This window comes from Hermetia illucens, chromosome 6, assembly GCF_905115235.1.
Source record: "Hermetia illucens chromosome 6, iHerIll2.2.curated.20191125, whole genome shotgun sequence".
Taxonomy (NCBI): domain Eukaryota; kingdom Metazoa; phylum Arthropoda; class Insecta; order Diptera; family Stratiomyidae; genus Hermetia; species Hermetia illucens.
Genome location: NC_051854.1, coordinates 7,881,500 through 7,901,427, shown reverse-complemented (window position 1 = coordinate 7,901,427; position 19,928 = coordinate 7,881,500). Strand labels below are relative to the sequence as shown.

The 19,928-nt window shown below is 40.6% G+C and overlaps 1 protein-coding gene across 1 annotated transcript in view; it reads left to right on the top strand.

Moving 5' to 3' along the window:
• Window positions 1–19,928, top strand: part of LOC119658695 — a 43,422-nt gene that overhangs the window by 4,972 nt on the left and 18,522 nt on the right. Inside the window, exons 3-5 of the mRNA XM_038066283.1 lie at window positions 14,345–15,722; window positions 15,781–16,064; window positions 16,652–17,255. Coding sequence (XP_037922211.1) covers window positions 14,345–15,722; window positions 15,781–16,064; window positions 16,652–17,255 — 2,266 coding nt within the window. The remainder of the gene's footprint in view (window positions 1–14,344; window positions 15,723–15,780; window positions 16,065–16,651; window positions 17,256–19,928) is intronic.

The window sequence follows — 19,928 nt, the reverse complement described above, 5'->3', positions numbered from 1 at the left end:
CATATACCCAACATTCCCATCTTCTGGGTCAAGTTCGGCTTAGAAGTGGAGGGGCAAGGCTGTTCGGGCTCGGATGCCCCACCTTATGAACAACATTCCCTTCTTTTGGGTCAAGTTCGGCTTAGAAGTGGAGGGGCAAGGCTGTCCGGGCTTGGAATATCCTTTTTTCTTCACGATGTATCGTATGCAATCCATTTTTCGTCACCAGTTATCATCCGGTCCAAGAAAGGTTAATTTTTGTACCGAGCAAGCAGAGATGTGCATATGACGACTCGATCATGCAAATTTTGTCTTCACGATCGTGCCTCACTTATGACATGACATGAGACATCTTTGTTTCAGTTTATTTAGGAGAGCACATGTGGGTAAATGCAATGATAAAGAGAGACCTGTGCATACGGATTGAAACTTGAAGTGACATTATCGGACAGAACTTTCCGGTAGACCCAATATTTGAAATAATTAAGATTTGCCTTTCAAGTCTGACTTTGTAGCATGATGATGAAGAGAACAAGTGGTTCTGGCAAGATTAATAAATATTACTAGCGACAAGAAAAGGCAAGTCTTAATTATTTCAAATCATTTAGTCGCTAGAAACACCGCGAGATTACACTTAGATAACCATGGTGAAGATATATAGCGAGTGATTAATATATATATACTTTGCGGCTGCAAGGAAGAGCAATGCAACTATAGCTGCGTGGGCTTGGATTGCCTCCAGTTAATTGTGAAGTAATTATGATCTGGCTGGGATCTTCGAATTTTCATTTGTTTCTTTGCTTTCGGTTGAATAATTGGAGTTTAAACTTACATTTGGTTTAAGGTTGGGCAATTTGCCCTTCTAGAACTTAGTGGATCTTTGGCTCCGCGGCTATCCTTAATATTTTAATTTTAATATTAAGTGTACAACGTTTACCAAACTTAAACTTTATTATGATATTATTTTTTGTGATATTCATCGGCGGAATCTCAGCTAATTTGGGGATTTTATCGTGATTGACGGCGTCGAGCAAGGTAGGCGTTGAATTTCATCAATTTTCTTGAAGTGTTCATCAGCCAATGACTTCGCCAACTGCTCTCGACGGAACCCAGTGGTAATCTGAAGTAGTCATGTCTGATTAATATATCTTGTCCAATCTTGAAATTTATTTGAATTGAAAATTATGTTCGCTACTGGTAAGGCCGCATGCGGACAACCTATGGAGCACAATCAATTTCTGTGTTCTGTGTTGAAGATCAAATGAGCTAGGCAACGTCCTCCATTTTCGATACACTTAGTAAACCGATTTCTGGTGTCTGTTATAACTCTTGCCAGCTTAACAGGCGTTATGTTGGCAATTTCTTCCTGAATGTTGGTCTTCAAATCTTGCAAGATTGTGCTTGTACTGTTCACATAAACACAGACTTTCGGAAAACCTCATAGAAAAAAATCACAAGGAGCCAAATAGAAAGATCGGGCCGCCCCTAATTGAGGTGGACGCTCTGGGAAGTGTTCTCTCAAAGTAGCCATCGATGCTCTTGAAGAGTGCGCCGTTGCACTGTCTGGTTGAAACCAAATGTCCCATAAGTCTAACTCATCTAGTCCCCTGTACGAGATCGCCAAATTATCGATCAGGAATTCGAATACGTAGAAACAAATTTGAACTTGACGGCTTCGGTATAAAAGGCTTATGATTTGCTTATGTATGCGGTCGATTCTTCCACTGGTGGGTGTGTGTGAAGGAAATCCTTTGAAACGGATTGGGCATCCAATCGAGGGGGTTAAGCTAACGATGTTCAGCCGGTAGTCGGAGGAATTTGGCTGTATTCAAAGGCAACCTCACTGATACTCGGCAATCTTAATAAGTAGTTTGACCTTACCCTGTCAATGGATGCTTTGATACGGGGAATTCTTTAAAAAATGGATAAAGGAAGCAAAACAGGGAACGAATATGATCTAAAACGGGATATAATTTCGCGCACCAGATAGAGCCACATATCCGCAACTCTCGTAATAAGCCGGAAGCCGTAATGCCGAAGAGAAGAGATTTGTTGGTCAGGCAGTGATGCCAAATGCAATATTCGCCTGTTGTTAAACTAAGGCAGCTAACATTCAAGTGCAGCCCAATCAGCGCTCTGCGGTACTGGTTTATACTGAGTGGAAGCTTCCCATTCATAGCAGTGTGTGTGAAGCCTGTCTGATACTTCTGCTCTGCTTAAATCGGGTCGAGAGTATATTCCTCAGGAATTCTCGAAAATATGCTCCCGGAAGGCTATCCCGGTTCCCATGTTATTAGATAACCTCCGGTGAGGCTTCAGAGTTCCACAAGACCACTATGGCCATTCGCCCATCATATTACAGATGGAGTAGCGTCGAGAAAATCGTCCGTTCGTGGGAAGATAGCATGGGCATATGCATTAGCGCATTGTTAGCAAGGCACAGGCCAAAATCATAGCTATCTTTCACCACCTGAATACCCGTTTCATCTAGATGAAGTATGTTGGATAGATATAGAGAACATTAAACCAGTCCTCTGACTCTGCTCCACATAGAGCACAACCCTAACTGGAGGCAAGGTTCCGCGAGAAGAAAAAACATTCTACAGGCTACCATGCCCCGCCAAGAGGAAGCCCACCTAGAGCACAGTCTCTACGATAGAGTTGTTGTCTCTGTCAGGCACACATCCAACTTTTTCTACATTCGTCCCATTCCGCTGTTTTCTAACAATTTTGTAATCCCAAACAGTTCTAGCCCCCCTACCTCTTAACTACTACAGGATCGGCTCCGAGGCTGATATTTCGTTCCTGTGCTTAGAAAACTAGCGTTTAAACTTGATCAGAATGGGGCGAAAAATATGCCAGCTGATAGTTGTATCACAAGCCTACAACTATGAAATGAGAGTTGTTTTCTGCAAAGTTACGTATTCTGCTAAAAGAAGATTTATTTAAAGTGTGTTCCGTTGATTAACTTTCCACATCTTTCTACGAATTAAAGCGCTGCTCAGCGAATGCGATTCAAAGGAGTCAAGTCTGGTAAGTGAGCTGCATGGGGTAGAACTTTCCAGTTGACTGCTACCAACGTGATCCAATTTTCTCGTATATGATAGAACATTGTCATAAAAGAAAATAACTTTGTTGCCTTTCTTGATTTTCTGCCCGTTTTTCAAGAAGTGGGCGATTCAAATCTTTCAATTGTTGTTGCAGTTGGGTAGTATAAACCATTCCACCGAGTTTTAACAGGCCCCAGCAAAACCACATTATGGTCTTCCTGTCAAATCGTTTTAGTCTTACGGTCGATGTGAGTGGCGGGCCTGTTTCTGTCCATGATTTTTTCTGTCTGGAATTCTCAAAAAGAATCTACTTTTCATCCCTAATAACGATCTAATGCGACGTTTCGTTTGATTCGTTCAAGCTAACTTTCACAGGTGCTTTTGCGGATCTCGACCTTTCTTTCGACTAACTCACATGGCACGCATCTGCTGATCCTCTCAATTTTCTCAATCTTTCGTACGTGTTTATTAATTTACGCTCAATTGTTTTGCGAGTTTTTTTGTGCTTCTGAATCATCATAAGCGTGGAATTTCATATCTTGGTCCCTTTTTGCGAGATGAGGCGTTGCTTACTTGCAACGTCAAAATCACCCCTTTGGAAATGTGGAAGCCATGCTTAACTTGTATCTTTCGAAGTAATCGCTGCGATTCAGAAGCAGTTTTCTTCAAATGGAAACAAGAAAAAAAAAAATATTGTCCACGAATGCTCTTCATTTGTGAAAATTTCGACGTATTAAACACAACCACAGAACACTGCGTAAGTGTGCAGTTGGAGTTTATCGTGTATTCGCGTTTGATATTTCCTGATAGCCCCACCAAATGGAATCCGCATTTTATGGTACTCCCGCAATGGAAGTATGTATACTTTTCAGATGCTACTTTTCTGTGGTCGCCATGTAACAAAAGATGGTCACGGGCGCCATATAAAAAATGGTGGTATGATAGACAATAAATAGTTGTCTCTAGATTAAACCGTCCTCCACTAGGCTATTAACTGGATTCAATCTTTCGACTTGGATTATGTTCAATCGAAGTAGCTACAAATCTGTAGTTTCACCTCAGTCGACTAAAAACCATAGTTTGAATTAGTGGGGCTACAGCTGCTTCGCTTCTCCCTTTTTAAATAGGGGTTGTCTGGAACTACTTTTAGCTGCTCTGACTCTCCTCAGTCGACTTAGGCGGAGCTACATGAATTTTGCTACTCCTCTCGCGCTTCAATCTAGAACCTCCTAGTGGAGGACGGTTTCATCTAGAGACGACTATTTATTATCTTGCGATCATCATTCTTTACATGGCGATAGTGACATTTTTAATCCGACGGATTTCATTCAATTCAAGAAAAATATCATTTTTGAAAGGAATTCCCACGTCGGAATGTCAAGCGTCAAGCGTCAGACGTCACCAATAGTCCACACCAATTATCAATTTGAATAGCGAAAACCTGTAGTGTGTGGGTCGTTTTTTAAAAGACGCCTTTTAAAGTCCATAATGAAAAATACTGGCGTTTAGTCGATTCTCTAAATGTTATGTCGCTCACTGAGGCGCTTAGTGCTGATAAAGGATTTTTTGACGAGAGCGCTGTGTATAGCCTGTCACCATCGAGTTGCAAGATAACATCCCATTTGCGAATTGATCTTTTTCCTTGAAATGGCTTCAAATAGTTGTTGTAAATGGACAGCCATTCCCATTGGTTTTTTTTTCGGAAGCTGCATTGTAACAGCATGTATTCGTAGTTATAGAAATCACCATCGCTAAATTTTCATCGAACTTAACAGGTTTGCAATGGCGAGGCCTGTCTTCAAGATAAAAATTGATTGAAAGTGGAAAGTAGTAAACTGCGAACCTACGATTTATGTTCCACTTGACATTCCATCTTATATATCTAAAAAACTGAAAAGTGAAACGTATGAGAACATTTTCAAAGACAAATGAAAGGAAAGAATTAGAGTTTTCATTTAGTATAAAATATTACATTATTTCATGAAAAATTACGGCCGGACGTATGTCAAAATCTAGTTTACCTAATAAGCAGCTGAAATTGAGTAACCAGCTCGGATGGAACCTTTGTACTGTATTTGTAATGGGCTTAGTGATTTACATTCATAAGTATTCGATAAAAGATATTTGTAAGAAGACATTTGCGTAAGCCGTCGTTTATTGTTTGATCGCTTTCGAGCCTATGATTAATGGCGAAGGAAAGGTTATATTAGGCTTCTCCGAGTTACGTCTTTCTCAAGTTGCGCCATAAAATATACTGAAGTAAGTATTAAGTGTGGCCATCCTATTCTTCTCGCTCCTGAACAGAAACACTTCTAAACAAAGGCACGGTTTGTCAATATAAATGGTTTACGTATTCTGATAGACCATTGTACCTGCAATCTGTCCAGAGTCAATCTGAATCCAAAAATCATGGATTTACAGTGAAAAATTATGTACAGAATTATAAATAGCGTAGAGCGTTTAAAGGCATTTAAGGATAAAAATGAATTTTCGTTCATAAATATTTGACAAACATTTTTTTGGGTCAATTTTCTGTAAAATATTTTATCTAGACTATAAATATGACTACGGAAATTTGAGCTCAATAGTTACTATGACTCTAGATATATTAGGTTGTTGCACATGAAATGGCCGATTTGGTACTAAAATTTGAAACGACTGTGAGGCTTATAAAAATTCAGTTAATCAAAATAAGTGCCAGTCGATTCAAAACACTTTTCTCAGCGAGATGCAAGAGCATGTATGCCAGTTTCGGAGAAGTCCAATTTTCAAGAGTTGATAAACTCGTCGAAGGCAATCTTGATGACCTCTTCATTCCTCAATTGTTATTCCGCCAAAAAATGATCCAACTGCTTAAAAAAGTGGTTGTCGATTGCCGAAAGATCCGATGAATATGGTGGATCAGTCAGAGTCTCATACTGCAATTCGTTCAACTTTTGAACCGTTGTTCTGGATTCATGAGGTCGTACATTGTCGTGAAGGAGTATCACATCACCTCTGTTGACTAATCTCGGCCGTTGAATACTCAATTTTTGGTGCATTTTTTCGAGTTTGGCACAGTATTTCTGTGTATTTATCGTTTCTCCAGGTGCCAAAAAAGAATAGTGTATAACTCCAGCTGTAGACCACCAAACAGTCACCATTACCTTCTTCGGGGTGAGGTTCGGTTTCGGCATATACTTCGGTGACTCATCAGCATCTAGCCATTGTGCTGATCTGCGACGATTGTCGTATAATATCCACTTTTCATCACATGTCACTATTCTATGCAAAAAGGGATCGCTTCTGTTGCGGGAGAGTAAAGAACTGCAAATTCCCATTCGAAGCACCATGTTTTACTCCGTAAGGGCTTGCAAAACCCATTTGTTGAGCTTTTCACCTTTCCAAGTTGTTGCAAGTGCCGGGAAACTGTCGAATAGTGTACGCCCAGTTTCTCTGCAATGTCTCTCACAAACTGACGTGTGTCGGATTCGACTAGCAAACGCAGCTCGTCGTTATCCATCGTTGGTCTTGGATGTCCACGTGGCCCACTTTGAAGGTTTACGTCGCCTGACCGTAATTTTTCGAACCACCGTCATGTGGTTGTTGTTCGGTTTGCATGATGTAAGGGCTCAAGATTTTCCCGTTGAATATTGTGACCTTCGACTATGTGTACTGCAACCGATGGTCCTATGCACGACTTTTGTTTCCGGACACTATTTGTCGTTTCTTTGATGTGTTCGTTGAATCTAATCGTTATCAACTGTTTAGTCTGTCCTATATATAATATATCTTAGTGCAATCGCTGCACGTTATTCGGTAGATATCGTTTTTTTTCCTTCGCTGCTAAAGGATCCTTGACGCTTCCCAGTAAATTTTGCAAGGTGGATCGACTTCAATCTACAACTTCTAGTTGAACCTTTTTTATCCACTTCCTGATGTTGTTGAATAGGTAGGAATACCGCCTCGTGGTGGCTTCCTTATGCTGCGAAAATGTTGTATGGGTATGCCTATTGTGTTGCTTGAATTTCCTTACGATAAACTTCCCAATAGCCTAAGGATTATACCCATTCTTAACAGCGGTATCAATAATGTCATGTCGTTCCTTTTTGAAATCGTATTTCGAGAGAGGATATGTGATCAGTCGGTGAATGATGCAATTATAGGCTGCCATTTTTTTGGGGAAATGTATGGTGTCACATGTTGGTATCGTTCTCTGCGTTTCTGAACCTTTCAGTGAGTAACGGTGGGAGAGGGTCCCCATCCCGAAGTGGTTTTGTAATGTAAAATAGTTTTAGTTCATGCAGAGTTTGGCACGGTTTGCATAAATTCAAACTTTTCTCTTCCACCATCTTTCGAGTCCGAAAATTGTCTCTTTTCATGTCCAACGATACCATCACCTCGTCCTCATCCATCCTCTTAATGCGTTGGAGCTTCTTACTAGTTCGTGGGAGTTAGCCACTGATTATTTACTGCTCGTCGTCCCAAGGGCGCCAGGCCCCCCTCAATGATCAACCACTTGGTGATGTTAAACGTCGATGAGTTCGAATCGGCAATGATTTCTCGCATCCCCTCCCCTTCCTTGTGGATTTTCGGTTGACATCTGATTCTTGGAAGCGTAGGATTTGGCATTCGGAGTCGCCCAATGTTCGGGAATACCGCACTAGCCTTTTTGATAGATTTGGGAAGCGAGTTGTAGTAGCTTTGTACTGAAGAAAGGGGTATGTCGCTATCGAAATATATACAATATATACGTTCAGAACAAACAAATTTAGTTGGGGGAAAGTTACTCTTTTATAAGCATCAGATGAAAAATATAAAAAGACTATCAATCTATGAAAATTTTTTGAATTACATGGATTCCTCAAGAACTCTTACACAGGCTGCAGTCACTAGTGTGGCAAAGCATCGCAGTCCAGGGGCGCTATCAAAACTCCCCCACATCGCCCTTCGTGCGAACGTTCGCTGTTGCATTCATTTCGTTGTTTCAGAAAAAGTCACGGTGAATCACGTCAGGTCACCTCATCAAGCTGCGGGGTAATTTGTGACCGGCTGGAATGTGTGACTTATTGTCGTTTCGTATTCTGGTCAAGAGCTTGACAAATATCGTTCGAATCAACTGTACGGGTGCGTTAGTCAACAAGATACGTGCCGCTATTAAAATCGCTCCCTTCTGGTCGCCGCAGAAGTTGGACATCTACAAAGTATTTCGATAGCCGCCTACAGAGTGTAGGGAGACAGCCAAATTGTAATTGTCACTTCAACCCTACTCAACGCAATACCGAAAAGTGTAAAATAAAATTGATGATTTCAGTGCATGAAAATATTCTAATATTTTCAACCTAGACAGCTTCGAAATTCTATTAAATCTCTACTAAGGTCCGGACCAAAGATTTAGAACATTTCACCGATGATGCGGCTTTTCCGGCGTTTTGGAGTATGAATGTCCAAAAAGGGAAATCTTAAAAATTCCAGGGCGCCGATACCGTCAATTGCCAATTTTTATTTATCGTAATTAAGATATTTCATTTGTAAGATCTTGTGAGGACTCTGTAAATGCAAATGCAAATGCGGCAGGTGGACCTACAGTACTGTTGCTGTAATGAATCAAGCTCCACTGTGGCAAATTCATCAATAATTAATCAGGAGATCGATGTCATATTATTATAAGGACTCATTGAAAACCTTTGTCAACTGGGAAGATTGCATCTTTTCAGTTATTTCATGACTTTAAGCGATAATAGATGCTCAGTCTGCAGTTTCTTACATTTACAATTTGTTGTATATCAGAAATTGTTTCGAATAATGCACAGAAAGAGCTAGATAATTATGGAAGTTGATATTTTGTTAGACGTGGGAAGCTTGCAGTCAAATTCCCGCGTGGATAATGGAAAAAATATCTTTTCCGCTAAAATTTAATCATTTATTCATTTAATCGCGCGAATCGCCATTGAAATGCATCTTGTCGTTTATCGTATCGTTGGGCTTCAAATCCTTCGAGGACTTCTCGAAAACCATATATTTTTGTACTGTTTTGCGCCAAATGCTCTTGGGTTGACTCATTCGTCGGTCATCTTGGGAAAGTGAGTTCCACTGCATAGTGTAATCAGCAATGGAATCTTCATCTCTTTCTAAGGTGTGATCTATTCACTGCCATTTCTGATCACGTCGCTCACGGCTGTGCTAACTGATCTGTGCTCCAACTAAGTTCTTTGTTCGAAATAGTCTCAGGTTAGTATATCCCGATGACACGTCGCAAATAGGTGTTGATTGTTTCGAGCTTTCGAGTAACAGTGGGGGTTATTTTCTATGTGCTACTCCCATAAATAGGACAAAGAAAGAACATGAGCACAGATCCTTGTCAACTTGATCTTGATTTTGCAATAAGTGCATTTCCTCCGAGCGACATTTAGTTTGACGTCACTGCCGGCGGAAACGATGTTTCCTAGGCAAACAAATTAATCAACGCCTTCGTTCAGTCTGAGGAGCTTGGTTTTTTTTGGTGTTTATCTTCAGCATGACTCTGCTTGTCTATTTCTTCAAATGCAGAGGCAGTTGCCCAAGGTCCATGATAAAGTGAGAGACTTCTCGAAATCGATGAAGAGTAAGTGAAACGGAGATCTAAACTCTGCATACTGTTCCAAAATAATCTGCAGGGTGTTGAGGTGGTCAATGTAGGTAGATCCAGATTGGAAAACAACCTGCTCTTTGTCGAGCTTTCAAGATGTTCCTTAATGTGCTCCAGGATGCGACCTCCCCCATTGATCGATCACACTGAAGACTTGTACCCTTTGGAGTCTTAACTATCATCTTCATCCCCTCTCTGGGAAAGGTCTCGAATGACCAAGAACTCAGAAACTCAGTTAAAAACTACATGATAAATTTTTGGTTAAGACTTCCAAATAAATCTGGGTTCGGTTCATTTGAAGATTATACCAAGGGAAAGGCTACTACTTTCCTTTAAAATGGTTTTAGATCATATCAGCGCTGGTCAATCGATTGGTTTACATCTCTGGGAGCAGAAGCAGGCTTTTCTTGATTATATCTGCTCTGTGCCTTTTATATGTATTTATAGATGGCTAAATCAATCCTTTGCCAATCTATGTTACACTTTGTTTACCACGTTCAAATAATTGAGACGCCTACAATTGGCTTGAAAATAAACTTCATAATAAGGTAAGTACCTTAAATATAAATATAAAAATAGGAAATCTGCCGTGATTTCGTTATGTTATTCTCACATATATCTAACTTATGATATAACTTATTTGCTTTGACTTTACAAATAATTTATCTATTTTGACTTTATCATGCCATAAACCACCCTTGAATTATGTCGTCCTAAGCTAGAATAAGGATTCGTTTCTATCATTTTGGAATGTTTAGTTTTTGCTAAATGCTCATTGTGGATTTCCTTGAATATTTTTGCCATCCACATAGATATTCTAGGTGTGATCTATGTAATCTATTTAATTTTATGTTCCTTGCTATAAAAGGCAGTCAGGAATTGTATTGCTCGTAGGGGAAGATAACTTGGAGGCAATATACCGGTGTATAGAGAAAGAAAAATCACTCAATGTTTGGCAATTACTTGATTTGTTGCACGTTGGTAGCAACGGTATTTTTTTTTTATAAACAGCCTTGATGGGCTCCTTAGACTCCTCACGCCCTCCGGAGAGGGGTTAGGTCCTTCCTCTTCAACTCCGATGAAAACTCGTGGCGGGGAGATTTTAACGAGGCAATGCAGACGGAAGAAGAAGCTCTCTTCTTTCTAATTCCCTTAAAGAATTGCAGCGGTGCCTATTGCCCGTCTAATCCTTCCCGAACGACTTCCCTCTGTAACCCTTTTGCATGTTGCAACGATGATTACCCCACCAATGAGCTTATTAACAATACGAAAATAGCTCCTCTTCGGGGCGCCGCAAACATTTAAGGGGGTGGGTTCAACAAATCAGAATTTACCATGGTGATATCAAAATATCTCTATTTGAATCAGTGTAAATTTAAGGCGACTTTTCAAACGTTTTGACATGAAATTAGTCCCATTTTGAGGCGCTATAACTTTTGAAGGGCTTTTGATTGCCGTAATTTTTTAACGCATTTAGAAAGGAAAGAGCTTCCTCGCCTGCATTTCCTCTTGGAAATTCAAACTTTAACATGATAATATAAAATAAAAAACTTTTTGAGGGGACACAACTTTTTAAAGGGGAGTTGACTGCAGCGTGGATGAAGAGGCGGGACCTTTAGCACTCAAATCATGTCACATTCCTTGAGTTTTTTTTAGCGACGACGCACAGAGTTTGGTCAGGCGTTTGGAGTTCTGCGTTCTTTGTAATATGGATTTCCTGCACACTACTGGCGGTCAGGCCGCGCCGGAAGTCCATATTACAAAGAACGCGCAGAACTCAGAACACTTTCCGCTGTGCGCACTGGCTATATAAATGGAGTCATAAACAAACATTTCCAAACCGTCTTATGATCGACATCAAAGTTCGCTATTGAAGTAACTTGTAGATCATTTTGTCTGTAAAGTTCATAAGTTTTCTTGTACACCTGCGTCGCTGTTTGGCATTCAATTGACTGAAAACTTATATGGACATTTCCGATTTGAAATGCCTCTGAAATATCACTTTTCCAACGATGTTCCGTACTTTAAATTAGAAGCAGTATTGCCAGAAAAAATCAAGTTTTAAGGCATACATTGTCAAACTACCAACTCCTGAATGCAGGAATGATGGCCCTAAGTAGGGTTTTCCAGGAAGGTTGTGAAGGGGAAGCTGGCATCAACATAATATTAACGAGTATTTTTCACATATTTTGCGGTTGATAAAATTTTACTTCATTGTATTGAAACACATTTCATCCCACGTTGAAGCTCCTACTTTATGGTGAACCCATTGAATATGGTCTTCATTGAAACTATCCTCATCGATTATCAAATGTATATCCTTGTGATTTACGCGCTTAGTGGTTTTACGCGAATATCTGTCGTTGACTCAACCCCACTGTCTTTAAGACGCGGTTTGATTTTGTGACAACAATCAGAGCGCCGTTGTGACAAGCAACAACGGATCTAAATCTCTACCGAACTAAGTTGAAACGCGACTCCACGTTTGAGACCCGAAGATCTCTTTGTCCGCTTGACCGCAACCACAACCCCCATGAAACTCCCATTAGGAGGTCAACCGCTAATAACCGGGCTGCAAGTGCTCAGTTATCAGGAATATCCTGAGACATGTAAATTGGGAGGGATATCCCGGTTCCTATTGTACCAGTATACTCCTGGTAAGGCTTCAGCTTCAGATGAGTCTTCGTTTAGGTCCGGGTCTGATCGCTTAGATAAACCTTGGAGCATTCACCTACTGCATCACGGCTAGCAAGCCAAAGTGAGTATACCGTTTCTCGGTGCCACCACATGGAACTTCTTCTCGGCCACTCGCTTTTGGTTTGGCCGGTAGGATTGCTGCCCGTCTTCCTCGCCGCAGAGCACCTGCTATTTGCGAGAGTTTCATACGTGGTGGAAAGGAGAAGGATATCCTCGACTAAGTGATATTAAAATTACGAGCAGCCGCGAACGCCGGAGGGGGATGCGAGGTCTCAGATCAAACTAGTTAAAAGCTGCCGGGCTCTCCGAATCTTATATTAGGCAGAATAAAAACATTTATAATTGACGGAGCCTTGTAGGGGCTAATATGGAGAGGAGATGGAACGGAGTTTCTTAAGAACACAGGCTAATAACCGAATATTGTAGAATGAGAAGTTGGAAAAAGCCCTGGTATTGGTGTTTTCTTGCAGTACCTCGTGTTGGGTCTGTGAAATAAATGTACGAATCTCTATATCCCTGGATGTTTGCTGATACCATTCTTTTGAAAGTGGAACTTTAACTTTAAGCTTTCTGTGGTGTAGCCCTTTAGCTTTAGATAAATAGGCTACATCAGATTGACTTTGTGTGTAAAAACAAGTGTTTCCCCGTTACAATTAGGTGCAACTTTTCTGCAAAGACGCTTATGAGAATAGCAAGGGGATGATCTTGCAAACGTGGGTGTTGAGTCGAAAGATGTTACGAGAAAGGTAGCGGACTCTTAAATTTTCTTTAAGTATGATTTGATCTGGATTAATTCGAACAGTTTTCTCCCGGTTGTTTTGATTTTGGCTTTCAAATTGACTCATTCATTGTAGCCTGCATACTCCTGAAGTTGTTCAGTTGAGTTCTGGCTAAGCAAGTATACTGCGATAATGTATCACAAGTAAGAATTGATGGAGTCGTTTGAATTGTAGAGCAACATTGTTATGTGCTCTCGTGCAGTATAATGATAATAACGAGGATTAATAATCTCTACTTGCTGCGTGTCCTGAGTTAGTTTAAGTGGATTACCGACTTTTTTTGGCCGATACAAAAAAGATACATCGGTTCTTGTTTGATGTGACAAGCGACATGTCAGGGGCTTTGTCAGAATTGTAATATTTATGTCAATAAGGAAAAGTTTCGCCTTAAATTGGGGAGGGCGATCTAATCTTGTTGGTATGTTTATAAATGTCATTGCTTGCTCCCTTTGTATGATTCTTTGGTAGAGCAAGCTTTGACCATAACATTGCAACAGTACTATGTTTCGTATTTATAAAATTGATCACGATATGAAATCTATTATGCTCCTCTATGTACTGTGACTAAAATCTTTTCACTCTGCGTAACGTCCTTATACCTCAACCGAAATATTTTGTTAAGAGCCCAATTGTTATGCAAGAAATACGTTTCGAAGGTTTGAGTCATTTTTGATTCCCTTCGAATGGATTAATGATTACCATATGCTAAAGATACGAGCTCTTTATCTAAATCTGCTTCAGCTGACTGTTCATAAAACAGACAAGCTCCCGGGATTGAGCTTAGTATTTGCTCTTCTGTGGATGCTGGAATATATGTAAGCGAATGTCTGTGATCTCCCAATATTGGTTCTGAGATCCACCTGTGTAACCTCCATGTCTGCTACTCTGTAAAAGAAATCACATCTCCCTTCCAGCCGTTCTTTGTGAACAGAAACTCCTTACAAACTGGATAATTTATCCGTTTATCTATATTAAGTCCAACAGCTTATTTCTGCTTAAACGATTTTTAAAGCATTGCATTAAATATTCTTAATAAATAAATTCTTGATTTAGATCAATAAATGGTTCCAAAAAGAAAACTGGTAAGGACATAGCTTGAATCTTTTTTTGTATTAAATATTAGTTTTCTTCCCAAATTTTCTTTAGGTCTCTTTTCAGATATCTGACCACACCACGTCAGCTATTTTCTCGTGAACATGCAATAAATTCTCTCTTCCCGTCAATTTATTTAGGAATAGTAGCGGAGGATCCCGAGATCGTGATCGCAGCAAAAGTAACGATCGTAGATCAGAACATTCTGGACGTAGTGGCGGCACTGATGAACGTAAACGATTCAACCCATTCAAGGAGAGCGGGCCGCCTGCTAGCGTACCACGTTTGGGTGAAAATCCTTTCGCTGGAGACAAGGATGATCGCCGTGGAGGCGGAAGTGGTGGTGGTAATCCATTCAATCGCAATCCCAATGATATGCAAGGAACTCCCGGAACGCGTCGCAATCCATTCAAACAAGAAGCTCCAGCAGACGAGGAATATTTCAAGCCGGCACAAGTTATCGATTATCAAAACCGCTCGCTTGGAAGTAACAGGGATGAAGGGCGTGGTAGGAACTTTGCAGCGCCAAAAGTTGTTGATTATGGTCATGGAGGCAATCGACCTTCTGGCAGGCGGGATGATTTCATGCCTATGAAAACGATCGATTATGGACATTCATCGACCGGAAATAAGACTAATACAGACAGCGGAAACAAAGGCGGTGATCGAAATCAACCGGCTAAGGAGGCTGTTGAGGCGAAGCAAGCACAACCAGTAAAGAAAGATGAGCAAAAGCAAACCGAAAAGGCAGAGCCGAAAAAAGAAGAGAAAGCTGAAGCTAAAAATGAGGAGGAAGAGGTGGAGGAAATAGAAGATGACGATGACGAAGCAGAAATTGTGGAGGATGAGGAGGAGGATGCCGAAGGTGTGGAGGGAGTTGATGATTGTGAGGAAGAGTTGGGCGATGAGGAGGAGGAAGCAGGAGATGAAGACGAGGCTGACGGCGAAGCAATCGACGAGGACGACGAAGATGCAGAAATTGAACTTGAGACTGAACAGAAACCCGGTCGCCGAGGTAAATCAGGTTTTGGCAGGAACCGTCGTCAGGACGGTCGAGGTAACAATAATAATAATCGCGGTGGTGGTTTCAATCGTGGCCGAAATGATTTTGGTCGCAATAATAATCGTGGTGGCAATCCATTCCAACTTGGGGGACCTGGAAACCAGGGCTTCGGTTTCAACAATGGCGGAAATCAAGGTTTCGGAGGAAATCAGGGTTTCGGTGGTAATCAAGGTTTTGGAGGTAATCAAGGTTTTGGTGGCAATCAAGGCTTTGGTAGAAATCACGGTTTCGGTGGTAATCAAGGTTTTAGAGGAAATCAAGGTTTTGGTGATGATTTCGGTTTCGGCGGAAATCAAGGTTTCGGTGGTAACAACGGTGGCCCAATGATGGGTGGAAATTTCGGATTTGGCGGGAATATGGGAATGGGAGGAGATAATGATGGGGGAAAAGGTAATTTTCAGGGAGGCGGTGGCGGCAAAAATCGCAATCGTAGACGAAATCGCAATAATAATAAAGTAAATCGCGGTAACAGAATTTGAAAATAGGACGTAGATCTCAACAGTTTGATTTTAGACCGGTGATCTAGATGATGATGCATATTTGTCGGATCATGAACAACAGCAAGATTTTAATTTTAACAGTAATAACGACATTGCACCTTGGAATCAGACAAACGATCAGGATTTTCAACAATTCCAACAATCTGCGCGCTGGAGCGATATGAATCAACAACAAAACAATTTTGATTGTAATATAAACAATCAAGGCCAAAGATTTAATGAAAATTTCGGTTATGATAGCCGCCAAGAGAATCGTTTGTCTGATCTAAACAATTTCGATGCGATTTCTAGCGAAAAGTAAGTTTTTTTTATGTATTAATATTGAATAATATTCCTGGATTAAAGATTGCTCTCTCATGTCGTTTTTCTGGAAGTTATTTTTGTTTTTGTTTCTGAAAGTATTAGATACGGAAGTGTTTTGGGTGTTTATTTTGGCTTTGAATTATCGTTAATGCCTATTGGGCTGAAAACAGATTTGGTGTAGAGAGCAAGCGGACGTTCAGGAGTCTTTAGTCTAATGAATAGAATTAAGATCCTTTTTGTTTGAAATACTTTTCCTCATGACTTTTTCACAAAATCACGATTCACAATGGATATTTGGAATTTTTGTGGTCATAAAATCGATAATTATAGTCTTTGTATGTATCTCCATCAAAAGTATATTGATGAATCGTTCTATTTAAAAAAGATTAACTTATGAATGAATAAGATAGCACTATGCTACTAGAATTGTTCTAGTGAAACATTTTTTCCTCTTGTAAAAGCATATTAGACTATACCTTCGTTATAAATAAATTTAAATAAATACAATAAAACACAATTTGCTTTGTTATATTACTTATCTCATTGAAATTCACACTTTAACTTGTATACAAAAACTCTAGCAATGATTTTGCTGCGAATGCAAATCAATACGTAGCAAATCGCAGTGATGCAAGCAGAAATTTCGTGAACATGACGGCACCTGAAGCATCCAGAACGCCAATATCCTTTTGCAGTGATCAAATGCCCGTTCCGCCACCTCCTCCTTTTATTCGCATCGGTCAAAATACCAATAGCTCCTCCGGAACGTCTGAACGATTCAAGTCGGATAGTGTAAAATCAACTCGTTGGTCTTCTCCTTCGGATAGAGTGAAATCCACTCGATCGGATAGTGATTTCGTCGGTCCTTGTTTCTCAAAAAGTTCTGATTCAGTGCTTGAAACTGCAGAGAAAACTCTATCGCCTCTATTGAATCTACCAACGACACAAAACAATAATACTATTCCAATTGATGAAATTTTGGCGAAACCTGGTCGTGATTCGCGTCCGAAAAAGATTGTTATAATTTTACGCGGTCCACCAGGTAGTGGTAAGACTTTTGTGGCAAAATTGATGAAAGAAAAGGAAGTTTCAATGGGCGGATCAGCACCGCGAATATTGAGTATTGATGATTATTTCATGACCGAAGTGGATAAGGAGGAGAAATGCCCAAAGACTGGACGAAAGGTAAGATATCTTTCTAATTGTTTTGTTTTTCCTTTGAAATAGTATGCGTTCGTGCCGAACTGACTTGAGTAAAATGTAGTCGTTATTTACCCAGTCCTCCCTCCCCCTCGGTACTATCGTGTTTCAAGGGAAGCTATCGAATTGATCGCTTCTGTTGAGTGTGGAGGGTGACTTTCTTGATGGAAGCGATTGTTGTCTGAAACTATCGAAGAAGTATATATGGTATGTTAAGAATCCAGCCAAAATTTTATTTGTCATTGGATTTATCTTTTTGAACTATCTAAGCATGGTTTTGCACTTGTGGGATCTGATCAGTTGCAGTTTACTTTCCCACGATATAAAGTTAGCCTGTCAAATTAGGACAAGAGAACATGAGCTCATTATATTGACCACTGCAAACTTACCTATACGACCCTTAATTATTTTTTTTTGCAGGGGAGATTTTATGGGCTGTTTCTGTGTTGTAGGCTCAAATTACTTCAGTGATGGCTTTCATATTCAACCTAAGTTCCTTATCTCTGAGCCATTCTTTCAAAGTTGGTTATAAAAATAGCCATATGGCGGGCGGAGAATCAATTTCTATCACCATTCATGAAATTTTGCCATTGCATCGGTCGATTTGCTTTTTTTGGTCCACGGACCCTTCTTTTAGGGTTAGCACTCAAGTACGCAAAAATGTTGAAGGCGTCTAACGGTCTTAAGGCAGGGAAGAGGTGAGGCAGCGCCTAATGAGTTACCTTTGTCCTGGACGAAACCGTTAGTAGTTTTTCGGGGGTAGGCGGATAAGAAAAGAGAGTAAGTTGCTTTCCATTTAGTCCAGTCCGACATCAAGTAGATGTGGACTTAGGATTCCTCATATCTCAAACAAAAACTCTTGTGCCGCCTGGACGCTTATTATCAAAAGTTTTCGTACGACCTTCTTTAAATTTAGCTTTTTATTATTCATCATTTCTCAGTTTCTCTTGCATTACATTGCTCTTGATAGATAAGCATTCTTCCTTGATCGATAATAATTTTTCTTCGATCTATAATCATTCCTCCTCGATCGATGACCATTCTTCCTCGATCGATGACCATTCTTCCTCGATCGATGACCATTCTTCCTCGATCGATGACCATTCTTCCTCGATCGATGACCCTTCTTTCTCGATCGATGACCATTCTTCCTCGATCGATGACCATTCTTCCTCGATCGATGACCATTCTTCCTCGATCGATGACCATTCTTCGTCGATCGATGACCATTCTTCCTCGATCGATGACCATTCTTCCTCAATCGATGACCATTCTTCCTCGATCGATGATCATACTTCCTCGATCGATGACCATTCTTCCTAGATCGTTCAAACAGTTTGTTAATTCTCGTTAGCCATTTCATCACCGCTTATTTGGTTTGATCTCGTGCTTCTAATTTTTCGGTTTTTATTGCCAGGGCCTTGTTTCGAGGCATAAGTTACTTCTTGGTGGATTTTCTCGGCGGGCGGCGGTTGAGAAGTGTTTTTTGAAGAGTGAATCTGACGACGTAAATACAAGATGGCTCATGGTTTTCGTCCATTGTCATTGGCTTTGCATTTACATTGCGATTGATGAATGTTCGTGCAGAGCGTCTACGAGCTACTCGTCAGTTTATAAAAAAATCCAATTGATCACATAAGCTTTCTGTTGATTCCGACGTTCAGGTCGTAAAGCAGGGTTTCGGGGTTTCAAGGAATCGGAAATCTTAACGTTTTCGTTTTAAGTGATTTTTTTGTGTAGGTAGGTGAAATGCATTTATGCATAAAGTGCCGGACTCCTGTCTCGGCCAGACTACCGTAGTTTCTTTAATCTTCTTGTAAAGATTTGCACGCTTGTTTCTAGCTTTTTTATAAATCAGCGGTTTGGATGATGTCCACCGTCTTCATTCCTGAATTTAGCAACTGTACAATAGTTACTTCGCAACTTTTACAAATTATAGTTCAAAAGTACAGTTCAGTCCTGGTGGATTTACGTGAGCACCCACCGTTTCGGCTCAACCTCACGGTCCTCTTCAGACACGGATTAGTTTAGAGACCACAATCAGAGTCCCCCAGCGGTACCAGTTTACAGTCGACCCGAGGCCTGCCTAAAGTCTTTACCGCAACTAAAAAGCGCGGTGATCGAGTATCGCCGCGCAATTCCCTGCTTGAGCTATCAAGAATGTGGGCGCAAACATAGCCAGCATGAAATTCCCACAGAAAGGCCAACAGCAAATAAAAAAGCGAAGAATACATCCCCTAGGAATTCTCCTCAGATATATAACCTCGAAGGGCTATTGCAGCTCACATGGTACCAGATAACTTCCGGCGAGGCTTCGTGGCCGGAGCCGGATCAGATGAGTCCCGTGAAGACTCTGGTCTGATCAGTCTACTAGGCCTCAGAGTATTCGCCTATTGCACCGGCGAGTCAATGCGAATACACCACTTCCAGGTACCATCATCTTGAAGTTCTCTTTGGTGTTGACTCACCCAACAGGGATAATGCTCCGTCTACCTCCTCGCCACCTCTGATCAATAGCTCAAATTTGAACGAGGAATTCAATGAAATTATCAGAACTATGGAAGATGCCAACGAAACGTGCACTTTTCTATACTTTCCATACCTGCAAGGCCTTTCAGTCTAGGCTGTTTATAAGTCCTATCTATTCCCCATCTCAAA